The sequence below is a fragment of the Pangasianodon hypophthalmus genome, chromosome 23 (assembly GCF_027358585.1).
Source record: "Pangasianodon hypophthalmus isolate fPanHyp1 chromosome 23, fPanHyp1.pri, whole genome shotgun sequence".
Classification (NCBI taxonomy): domain Eukaryota; kingdom Metazoa; phylum Chordata; class Actinopteri; order Siluriformes; family Pangasiidae; genus Pangasianodon; species Pangasianodon hypophthalmus.
The window spans coordinates 1,035,001-1,047,500 of record NC_069732.1 but is presented as its reverse complement, the minus strand read 5'-3'; the positions used below and the strand labels follow the sequence as shown (position 1 = coordinate 1,047,500).

The 12,500-nt window shown below is 38.5% G+C and overlaps 1 protein-coding gene across 4 annotated transcripts in view; it reads left to right on the top strand.

The window, feature by feature from the left end:
- Positions 1-3,196: 3,196 nt before the first annotated feature.
- The window catches only part of zgc:158376 (uncharacterized protein LOC100101643 homolog), a 15,981-nt gene continuing 6,677 nt past the window's right edge, over positions 3,197-12,500 (top strand). The window contains exons 1-4 of one of the 4 annotated variants that reach the window (XM_034298584.2): positions 3,197-4,083; positions 10,496-10,555; positions 11,951-12,133; positions 12,482-12,500. The exon at positions 12,482-12,500 is cut by the window's right edge and continues 125 nt beyond it. In XM_034298584.2, the coding sequence (XP_034154475.1) occupies positions 11,963-12,133; positions 12,482-12,500 (190 nt within the window). In that variant the 5' untranslated portion in view covers positions 3,197-4,083; positions 10,496-10,555; positions 11,951-11,962. The remainder of the gene's footprint in view (positions 4,084-10,495; positions 10,556-11,950; positions 12,134-12,481) is intronic. The other 3 variants (XM_034298583.2, XM_034298581.2, XM_034298582.2) reach the window with 3 other exon arrangements.

Here is a 12,500-nt window from a genome sequence, read left to right as displayed (position 1 = left end):
ATGAATGAATGAAGTATGGGTTGATGGAGTATGGATGGAGTGTGGATAGATGAATGGATGGATGGATGAACGGATAGATGGATGCAGTATGGGAGGATGGATGGGTGGATAGATGAATGGATGGATGGATGGATGGATGAATGGATGGATGGATGCAGTATGGGAGGATGGAGTATGGATGGATGGGTGGATAGATGAATGGATGGATGGATGAATGGATGGATGGATGCAGTATGGGAGGATGGAGTATGGATGGATGGGTGGATAGATGAATGGATGGATGGATGGATGCAGTATGGGAGGATGGATGAATGAATGAATAGATGGATGGATGGATGAACAGATGGATGGATGCAGTATGGGTGGATGGAGTAAGTGCTGAGTGCTCCCTGGTGGTCAGGAGCTGCTCTACACCACACACTCTCCATGTGCAAAGATCTAAAATATCCATGAAATTCCTCAGTCTGAAGAAGCTCAGGTCTGTTTTTATTCCTGTGTTTGTGCAGTAAATGAGATATTTACTATATAACATTATATACTATATACATTATATACTATATACAATATACATTATATACATATATATTATATACATATATTATATACATTATATACATTATATACATATATATTATATACTATATACATTATATACTATATACATTATATACATATGTACTATATACGATGTAACATGTTTCACCACAACAGGGTTTAACTTCAATACACATCATACACATTAAGTGAAACTTTTCTAATAAATGATAATAAACTTTTTCACTTAAAGCATGTTATTGTTCAGTTTGTGAAAAAATTCCAAATCTTTACAATTTGTTTTGTATTTTTTATTTATTTATTTTTTACAATTTTAACAAATCTGTATCTTTTAATTTTTAGTTAATTTAACATTTCAGTTCTTCTGAACCTCCTGCAGTGTCTCTACAACCAGCAGGTCTGGAACTTCTGGAAAGTGAACAGTGTAACACATAAAAAAAAGAAATTGTGTGCATTTGAATAGTCGTAAGGAAGTCATTTAAACAGATGGTTCTGAGGATTAAATCTCCCTGTCAGTAACGTCGTTCTTGAGGACTGTGACTGACCGGACGCATGACTGTGATAATGAAATAATCATTCTCACATACTGTACATGAAGAACAGTGCGCAATGCTCAGTAACCAACAGCTGATCAGATAACCACTGAACACATTTCACCAGCTGAGCGCTCTGCAGTGGAGAAAAATACATATTACCTTTAAAAATGTGTGTAATCCTTAATATGGTGAAGTTTTCCTAAAGAAATGAGATGTTTATATAACATGTATGGAAGGAGTCTCCGGTGTCAGCGCTTTGTAACAGTCAGAGGTAAAGCTGTAACTTTACGTTTTCAGACGTCTTCAGCAGCACACAGGAGTTTACGCTTCTTTGCGGTTTCTCAGTAACATGAGTAACAAGCTGCGTTTTTTTATCTTATTAACTTGAAGAGAGAGAAAAAAGAGACGCTGGTGAGGGAACGACTGTTTATAGCTGCTGTAACGTAAGTGACAACAGGAACATTATGAGTAACTGTAGACAGATTAAAAAAAAAGTATGATGTGTCATTCTCTACTGAATTATAAATGATAATTGTTGGTAAATCACTGCGGTGTAAGAGGAATAAAACACGCAGGGACGAGCTGTTAGAGGAAAATAATCAACTTCACAGGGGTTAAATGGAAAGTTAAAGATGTTCTTTGGTCAGTTTCCTTCAGCAGGTTGTAGAAGAAGCCTGCAGCAGATCCTCCTGCACACAGCGCTTACATCAGTACACTGTTCTTTTCTTTATTATTCTTAGTAAAAATTTTATACATTAGTGCAAATTTATATGTAAGAATCCTCTAGTGTTAATTTTTGGTAGATTATAATTCTTATGTTATATCTATGAAGACATAAAAAACAAAAAATCTTATAAGTAATCTTAAAAGTATAACTTCATTTAATTTTACTATTATTATTAATGTATTATTTATTTATTTATTTTAACTTATTTTTCTCGTTGCTCTGTACTTGTTGAGACATATAAGTTGTTTTTGGCATGAATACAAAAACTAACTAAAAGCGGTTATATTCAGCGTCTTGCGACATAACTAAATGTTCTGGGGTGAAAATGCGTTGTCATGGTTACCAGTTAACAGTTAACAGTTTTACAGTTAGGATATTTCTGTGATTCTGAAAAGTGAGTCCGATCTTGTACATCAAACTTGTTTTTAGAAAAAAAAAGAAAAAGAAAAAAAAAAGAAAGGAAAAAAAGGAAAAAAGAACAACATCCATCTGACAGAGCGGATATGACGCAATATCAAAATGGCGGCCATTTGTCAAATTCTAGCTTGTTCATTCTGGGTTCGTTCTAGAACGCTGGCTCAGTTCACGCACGCGCGGCGCTCATCAGCCCTACGGTTGGAACCGTTACGGAATGCGCGTGACGTCATCGCTGTTTTCCTTTCACTTTTACCTGAGGAGAGCAGAGGCTAGCCTAGCATGTGTAGCCTAGCATGTTTAGCCTAGCATGTTAGCATTCAGCTGGCTAGCAAGCAAGCTAGGGCGCTATTCCATAAAACAAGTTATACATCGAACACGTGGTACATTCTTAAAAATAAAGCCATAATTAATAATAAATAAACGAGTAGCTCTGTAGCTACGCTGCTAAACGCTGCTCAGGACTGATGTAATGTGTCTAATGAGTCGGCTCTTTGAATCGATTCATTTAAGTGAACCGACTCGCACACATGAGCCGAAGTTTTGTTAGGTTTTTTTTTACAGTTATTTTAATCTTTTCTGTTTTTTTGTCCATGTAGTTAATGCAGTGCAGGGATTCCTGTTCCATTAGCTGATTTTACAATAATTTATATACAGTTTATAAAGTGCAGCATAAAAAATAGTAGAGTTTTTTTAATTTAAAATGAAGAGTAAAATAATGTATGAAACAGGCAATGAAGAATAATCACTTAAATATATAAAAAATTAAAAGAAAATGTTTTGGAGAGGGAAAAACTGGAAATGAGTCGTTTGGGAGTCGACTCATACTGATGAGCTGAATCAAATGATCTGACTCGACACCCCGCGCTCGAGGGTGAAGCTCTCGCGCGTCGGAGTGCGCTAGAATCCTACATTTCCCATGATGCTCGCGGTCACGTGAGGGAGAGTGAGCGGGAGGAGGAGGAGGAGGGGGGGGAGGAAAAATAGGCGTGACTTCCGCGTTTCTTTTTTACCTCCCCCATGTTTTATTTTCTATTTATTTATTTCATTTTTTTACAGGCAGAAATGGAGGGTGATGGCGTCTTGTGTGTCATCGAGAGCACGCAGAGGGACGGGGTGATGTAGGAATATCACATTTAGACCAAAAAATAATAAAATAAGGCGCGAGAGAGAGACGGGAAAAGAAAGCAGACGGAGATTTACACAATAGAGAAATGAGGAGAACAATAGACACGCGCATCTGCGGACTTCTTGCATTTTAATCCGGATTTTCTTTTTTCCTTTTTTTTTTCTTTTATTTTGTTGACGAATCCGAATTTAATACCTTGTTGGGAAGGAGTGTTTTTTTTCCCTAAGGGTGTTATATTAAGGCTGGGCTCGAGGAGAGAGAGAGAGAGAGAGAGAGAGAGAGAGAGGAGTATTCACAGATAATTATTTAGAGATAATAGTTTTTAATCTGTGCAGATATTTCACTGCATTATTTACATCCAGTGCACAACCTGCACACACTCTCCAGCTGCACGCGCGCTCCTTATTTTATTTGATTTGATTTTATTTATTATTATTATTAGTGTGTGTGTGAACACATGTAGAGAGAGAGAGAGAGAGAGAGAGAGAGAGAGAGAGGACGAGAAAAAGGGAAGGCAAGAAAAAAAAGGAGAAAGAAACAAGGAAGCAATCCCTCTATTCCTGTCTCCGTCTGAGCGCCTGTGCTTTTTTTTTTTTAGTGCAGATATTATTATTGTTATTATTGTTGTTATTGTTATTATTATTATTATAAATTTTTTTGCAAGTGAATCTAATAATTTCTAATGCGCGCGCCGGGAGTATGCGACTCGGCCCTGATCACAGGTGAGTGAATCCTGAACCTTTACATTTCTCTTAATTCATCACAAACTGTTTGTGTCTCTCTCTCTGTGTGTGTGTGTGTGTGTGTGTGTGTGTGTGTGTTCTCACGCGCAGCTCCAGGAGCTAGCACAAGGCTAACCTGGAGCGTGTTAGCATGCTAGCATTGCTCTCATTCCCCTCCCAGTGCTAGCTTTAGCAGCTACATATCCCTCATCATCATTAAATAACTGTTATTAAATCATTATTAACTTGAACTAACTCCTCACTTCAAGAAGTATAACGTTAAGCTAAGCTAGGATATGCTAACTAGCTAGCTAGCTAGCTTTCTAGCAAAGCTAGCCCACACTGTGTTGCGCATCATTACGTTATTGGGGTGTGTTGGTGTTAGTGTTAGCTAACTAGCCGTGAATGTTTTTTACATTTTAGATCGGTTAAATCGTTATTTTATTAAACACTACAGGTCAGAGATGTGTGCTGGGATTGAAACACGACTATTTATCACATTCACACGAATTAAAAATAAATAAATATATAAATGAACGAGATAATGAGCTTTCGAGGTTACACGGCTAATCACATTGTATTAGCATCGCCTCAGCTAGCTAGCCCTGCCTCCACACACACAAACACAACTCGGGTTAGTTTATGTAATAAATATATATGTTTAATAATTATATTGAGGGTTTGAAATGAAGTTAAGGAAGATAATTTACTGATTTATCGCTGAGGAGGAAAAAGGGGCAGATTTATTTTAATGAAATAAAACCAGCTCTCACACACACACTGAATTAACATTTCATTACATTAAAACTCTATTCATAAACTCACATTTTTATATGTTTACATTATTATTAAATAGTCTTCAGTGTATAAAATCCACAGTTTATCATTTATTCCTGTTTATTTGTCACTCAGATATAAAAATACACTATACTGCAGCACTAACGTACACAATTAACCCATTATTCTCTTTCATTAAGAAACACAAACATTATTGTTTACCAGGAAATTCATAAAACAAGGAGGAAACTACAAAGACATGAAACTCAGTAAAATGTGTACCATTAATTGTATTATTTTTCCCCAAACATTGCTTTTAAAAAATAAATTTTATATGTTAATGATTTTAACGAGAAGTAAAACTAAGAAGGAAAAAAAAATCACATAAATGGTAAATAAAATAAATAAGGAGGAAAACAAAGACGTGAAACTCAATAAAAATGTGTACGATTAATTGTATAGTTTTTCTCCTACAGAAAATAATCTAGACAGTAATTAACATATATAAAAATTATTTTAGTGATTTACGCAAATGCAACAAGGAAACACTGTGTTCAATTAATTGAAGTGTTTTGTAAAATTAATTTTAAAAATTATTAATAATTAGTGCTTTTTATTTTGGTGTTTTAGAAAAGGGGGATTAATCAGTCTAACAAGGAAAAGGAGAAAAATCAGAAAAGTGGTAAATAAATAAAAATAATTAATATTTGAATTAATATAAATGAATTAATGTTAGAGTTTAAAATAAAGCAAAGGGAAATAATTTGCTGATTTAACACTGAGGAGGAAAATTAGACAGATTTTAATAATAAGGTATGATGTATAATGGACATGGCTGATGATTAAGCATTTTAACTCTGATTATAAACAAATAATTTACAATTATTATTATTATTATTATTGTTATTATAATATCTGAACATTGTAATGTAATGTCTGGTTTTTTAATGCGGTCTAGATGTGGGGTATTTTTCTGTTCCTCTTCCTCGTTTCATTTCCGTCTCTGAATCGTTTTTTTTCCTGCTTGTGCAGTAGAAGTGTGTGTGCAGACTGTAGTGTCGGGTAATACGATGGTATTATTAATATCACCGTGGGATAGCATCATGACGCTCATCTCTCATTACTATTACTCTCAGTACACTCAGTGCTCTCATTGCTTTCAATACTCTGAGTACTCTCAGTACTCCCAGTATACCCAGTACACTCAGTACTCCCAGTACACTCAGTACTCCCAGTACACCCAGTACTCCCAGTACGCTCAGTACTCCCAGTACGCTCAGTATACCCAGTACACCCAGTGCTCCCAGTATACCCAGTACACTCAGTACTCCCAGTACTCTCAGTATACCCAGTACTCCCAGTATACCCTGTACTCTCAGTACTCTCAGTACTCCCAGTACACCCAGTACTCCCAGTACGCTCAGTATACCCAGTACACCCAGTGCTCCCAGTATACTCAGTACTCTCAGTATACCCAGTACTCCCAGTACACTCGGTGCTCTCAGTACTCTCAGTATACCCAGTACTCCCAGTACTCTCAGTATACTCAGTACTCTCAGTATACCCAGTACTCCCAGTACACTCGGTGCTCTCAGTACTCTCAGTACTCTCAGTATACCCAGTACTCCCAGTACTCTCAGTATACTCAGTGCTCTCAGTGCTCTCAGTATACTCAGTGCTCTCAGTACTCTCAGTATACTCAGTGCTCTCAGTGCTCTCAGTATACTCAGTACTCTCAGTATACTCAGTATACTCAGTGCTCTCAGTACTCTCAGCATACTCAGTGCTCTCAGTATACTCAGTGCTCTCAGTACTCTCAGTATACCCAGTACTCCCAGTACACTCGGTGCTCTCAGTACTCTCAGTATACTCAGTGCTCTCAGTGCTCTCAGTATACTCAGTGCTCTCAGTACTCTCAGTATACTCAGTGCTCTCAGTGCTCTCAGTATACTCAGTGCTCTCAGTACTCTCAGTATACTCAGTATACTCAGTGCTCTCAGTACTCTCAGCATACTCAGTACTCTCAGTATACTCAGTATACTCAGTATACTCAGTGCTCTCAGTGCTCTCAGTATACTCAGTGCTCTCAGTACTCTCAGCATACTCAGTGCTCTCAGTACTCTCAGTACTCTCAGTATACTCAGTGCTCTCAGTACTCTCAGTATACTCAGTACTCTCAGTATACTCAGTACTCTCAGTATACTCAGTGCTCTCAGTATACTCAGTGCTCTCAGTACTCTCAGTACGCTCAGTGCTCTCAGTACGCTCAGTACGCCCAGTACTCTCAGTACGCCCAGTACTCTCAGTACGCCCAGTACTCTCAGTACGCCCAGTACTCTCAGTACACCCAGTACGCTCGGTACACCCAGTACTCCCGGTACACCCAGTACTCCCAGTACTCTCAGTATACTCGGTGCTCTCAGTATACCCGGTACTCTCAGTATACTCGGTGCTCTCAGTACTCTCAGTATACTCGGTGCTCTCAGTACTCTCAGTATACCCAGTGCTCCGAGTATACTCAGTGCTCTCAGTACACCCAGTTTTCTCAGTACTCTCAGTTCTCTCAGTACTCCCAGTACGCCCACTACACCCAGTACGCCCACTACACCCAGTACGCCCACTACACCCAGTATACTCAGTATACTCGGTGCTCTCAGTATACTCAGTATACCCAGTACTCTCAGTATACTCAGTGCTCTCAGTACTCTCAGTATACCCAGTACTCCCAGTACTCCCAGTACTCTCAGTACTCCCAGTACTCTCAGTACTCCCAGTACTCTCAGTACTCTCAGTACTCCCAGTGCTCTCAGTACACCCAGTGCTCTCAGTATAGTCAGTACTCCCAGTGCTCTCAGTACACCCAGTGCTCTCAGTACACCCAGTGCTCTCAGTATAGTCAGTACACCCAGTGCTCGCAGTACTCCCATTGCTTTCAGTATACTCAGGACTCTGATTGCTCTCAGAGATGTGTACATTCAGTGTTAAACATAATTTAATAATCACAGTACTGATCTCTGTAATCTGCAATCTGCTGATTAAAATGCAGAATATGCTTTTTTGATCATGTATCTAATTTACACAAAATAACTAGCTTTAATAAAAATTAAAAAAAAAAACTAAAAACAGAGCATTTAACCCATTTAATTTGATTAGAAAAATAATCAGCTAAGATGATAAAGAACTAATCAGGAAGACTAGAACAATCATAAATATAAATAAATAGAATAAAATGGAGATAATAATAATAATAATAGTGTAAAATTCAGTCACACTTGTTGCTGTGCAGTGTTCCTGCCATATTCATCATTTTCTTTTTAAATATTAGTAAATTGTTTATAAAATGTGTTTATTATGAAATTAAAAATGGTTTGAGTGTATAATAAATAATTTCAGGTTGTACTGAGAATGAAAACCTGGTGTATAAAACCACATATTTATTGACAGGTAAACGAGCTCCGCCTGATCAAGTACACACCTGAGATGAGGCTTTAATTGATGCAGTGATGCTCAGCCAATAAGAGAGGTCAGGGGGCGGGGCTTCATTCGTTCACGCCCGTGTTGAGGAGAAACTCACACGGACCAATCAGCAATGGATATTACTGTTTAACCCTATGCTCACGCTAGCTAGTGACGAGTCTCTTGTGTCGCTTGTGGGCGTGGCCTGTTCAGCAAACGAACGATCACTTTGTCGCTCGCTATAAGGAATATGACGGTATAACTAGAGACGATTATTGGTTACGCTTGTGCGATTTTTTTATGTTCGTATGTTTTTTCATCACCTTATTGAAGAATGTTTGTTACGTCCATTGTTATGAAGTGATGATTGATAAATGACTCGTATTTGAGAGCACGCTAGCACATGCTAATTAATTTAATCTGAGGGGAAGGCTAGTGTGTAACGTAAACAACTGATTTCTACTCATTGGTGCATTATTTAGTGTGTGTTAAGCTAGTTAGATTTTACACCTACTATTGTTGCTACGCTCGGACGTTACTGACGTTTCAGTTGTTAGCACGTCGTACGGGAGAAATGAGGTGAACGCCCATGCCGAGTGTATAGATAATGTCCAAATGTAAGTGCCCCCCGCTCCTCTGCTCATAGACTCGATACTGATTGGTCAGAAGTGTAACAGGAAGTGTGTGTGCTGTTATGATATATTACAGCGCTTTACTCTCTGCTCAAACCGAGGCTTTGTGCGTAGGCGCGGAATTTTATCCAGCAAGACAAATCTGTCCTATTTGGAAGGATGTGTGTTATAACAGTCCTGTCATTATGGACAAATCTGAAGCATCGTGAACATGAACACACACACACACACACACACACTGTGTTATTTTAACACAGTTTGTTTGAATTATAATTTGATGAACAAAATGATAAGGTTTAGAAGAATATAATATCAGCAGAAGTTAAATCTGATTAACACACACACACACACACACACACACACACAGAAATTATAATCATTAACGTCGAGGAAACAAAAAGAATTTAAAAAAAAAAGAAGCGCAGCAATGTGGCTGTTTCACTTTCTGCTCTATGACTCAGCTCTTTCTCTCTCTCTCTCTCTCACACACACACACACACACACACACACACACACAGACACACACAGTTCTCTGTTTATTTTCACTTCTCTCTGGGTAAAACATCTACTTAAACACTCATTTGTCTTCCCATCCTTGTGAGGACTTCCCACTGACAAGATAATTATTAACACAGCTAATTCACACTCTGCTACACCATACCACTATCTAACCTCTAACCCTAACCACTAACCTGTAAACTAACCTCTAACCCTAACCTCTAACCTGTAAAACTAACCTCTATCCTCTATCCTCAATCTCTAAAACTAACCTTAATCTCTAACCTTATCCTCTAACCTGTAAACTTAATCTCTATCCTCTAACCTGTAAACTTAATCTCTATCCTCTAACCTGTAAACTTAATCTCGATCCTCTAACCTTAACCTCTAATCTTAATCTCTATCCTCTAACCTTAACCTTAACCTTTATCCTCTAACCTGTAAAACTAACCCCCATTCTTTACCTCTATTCTCTATCCATAACCTCTAACCTGTAAACTAACCTCCGCCTTCTAACCTTAACTGCTAACTTTGATCTTAACCGCAGTCACCAGAAGGAAATGTTTCTCTTTTAGCTCTTTTCCAGTTTTTGTTTAAAAAAAAAAAATCTCTTTTCGTGGTGAGAACCAGCCGAATGTCCCCACAAGGTCAAAATAGTCGAATGTAAAAATGGAGATAAATGAAGTCGCAATACACTTTTCTGTGACGTGCTACCTTTTTTTTTTTAAATTAAGGAAAATGTCAATAACAGCAGACAGCCTGGGTGTGATGTGAAGGCGTTGTAGTTAATTTTCATATTGTTAAATGTTGAGTTGTTTACAGGTTTTATGATATTTCTCTTTCAGTGTTAAAATGTTTGTGAAATATAAGAGATAAGAACAGATTGAATTTGAGTTTATTAATAACTGTCGCTGCTGAGACGTTACACAGGGAGCCTGGAAAGTCGGGAACCAATGAGAGTTAAACATCATATATATATACATATATATATGTGTGATTTTGTATTTATTATTTATTTACTTATTTTATATTTATTCTTTTCCTTGCAGGTGAAAAATGGCATTAACATTGAATGAAACAGTAGAGATGGTGCTTCTTGGTAGTTCTTGGTACTCTTATTGGTTCCTGGCTTTTTGGACACAGTGGATGTAAAAGTTTACACACCCCTTTTAATATAGCAGGTTTTTGAGAAAAAAAGAAGAAACCAAGATAAACCATCTCGGATCTTTTTTCACCTTTAATATGAAATAGCAACCAACATCATTCAAGTGGAAAAATATTAAACATTTTAGGGGGAAAAAAGAATAAATTATGTTTGTTTTATTGTTTGATAGAAGCTTGTGCCTTAAAAATGATCAAAATAACAATCGATTTTATTTCGTATTTGTAAAAATTATTTTGTATATATTCTCTTCCCACCAAGCGTAATTCCTGTTTACGTCACTGCCCAAACCCGACATGTTTCTGAATCATTGTTAGATGTGAGTGTGACTTACATCAAGCACAGCAAACAAAGAGTTAATGATGGACAGAATGTCTCAAAGTACACCCAGAAGGGGCTCCCAAGTGGTGCAACAGAAAAGCGTTCTCCTACTGTCCGGAGATCACGAGTTCCAATCCCAGTGGCGCCACAACCATCCGTGATCAGGAGTCCAAGAGAGCAAAACTGACTGCCTTCTGGGTGGGAGGAGCATACTCTATCTTCCCTGTCAATCACAGTGACACCAGCCAATCACAGGCGTCAGTGAGCTCATGTATGCAGAAGAGGGCTGGTAGTGCTTTCCTCTTTCCACAGTCCCCTCCAAAAGTATTGGAACAGCAAGGCCAGTTCTATTGTTTTCACTATATACTGAAGACATTTGGGTTTGAGATCAGAAGATGAATATGAGACTATAGACCAGAATTCCTTCCAGATTGGAATTAACAAAGAAATACAGAGCTAAGCCACAGAAGTTCTGGAACTAAGATTAACCTCTACCATAGTGATGGAAAGACCAAAGTGTGGAGAATCTTTACTGATGATGGAGCTCATGATGGTAGCAGCAGAATGAATTCAGAAACCTACAGAAACATTCTGTCTGCTAATTTGCATCCAATCTAATCAGCAGGAACTTCATCATGCAGCAAGACAACGAACCAAAACACACAGCAACACAACAAAGCACTTCATCAGGGGGAAAGTGGAAGGTTTTAGACTGGCCAAGTCCATCAGCAGACCAGATACTGCCAGTCAGTAGTGGGTCCACAGTTTGAAAAGATTCAACCATGTTATTGTATGTTCTTCTCTCTCAAACATTTCTGTTTGTTTTTCACTCGTTTTTCACTTGTATATTGTTGGTTGCTCTTTCACCTGCAGTTCTAACAGGGGTGTGTAAACTTTTATATCCACTGAAGATCTAATATTATTATTATTATTATAATTATACATACAACCAGTCGTCTTGTACTGACTCTCATGTCTCTCTCCCCTCTGTGTGTGTGTGTGTGTGTGTGTGTGTGTACAGAGTGTAGAGGTGATGTCGGGCAGTAAGGCTCTGGGGGGGGCGAGGCGGCGCCGTACCCGTTGCCGGCGCTGTCAGGCCTGTATGCGCTCCGAGTGTGGAGAGTGTCACTTCTGCAAGGACATGAAGAAGTTCGGGGGACCAGGACGCATGAAACAGTCCTGTCTACTGAGACAGTGTACTGCCGTGAGTACACACACACTCACACATACACACACACTTTATATGAAAAGTGAAAAAAGTGCTAATAATTTTAAACAAAATGGGGAGACCTTTTACCCTGTTGTTACGCCCCGCCCCACAATGCCCCGCCCCACAATGCCCCGCCCCACAATGCCCCGCCCCAGCGACGCTGAGTGTTACAGTGAGAGACTGGATGCTGGTTTATTTCCCACACTGTCGCTGCTCAGACGTTATTTATTATACTACCGTTATTTACAATTCACGTCACATATTCACTTCCTCTTATACTCCCTCTCTCTCTCTCTCTCCCTCGCTGTGTGTGTGTGTGTGTGTGTGTGTGTGTGTGTGTAGCCCGTGCTTCCTCACACGG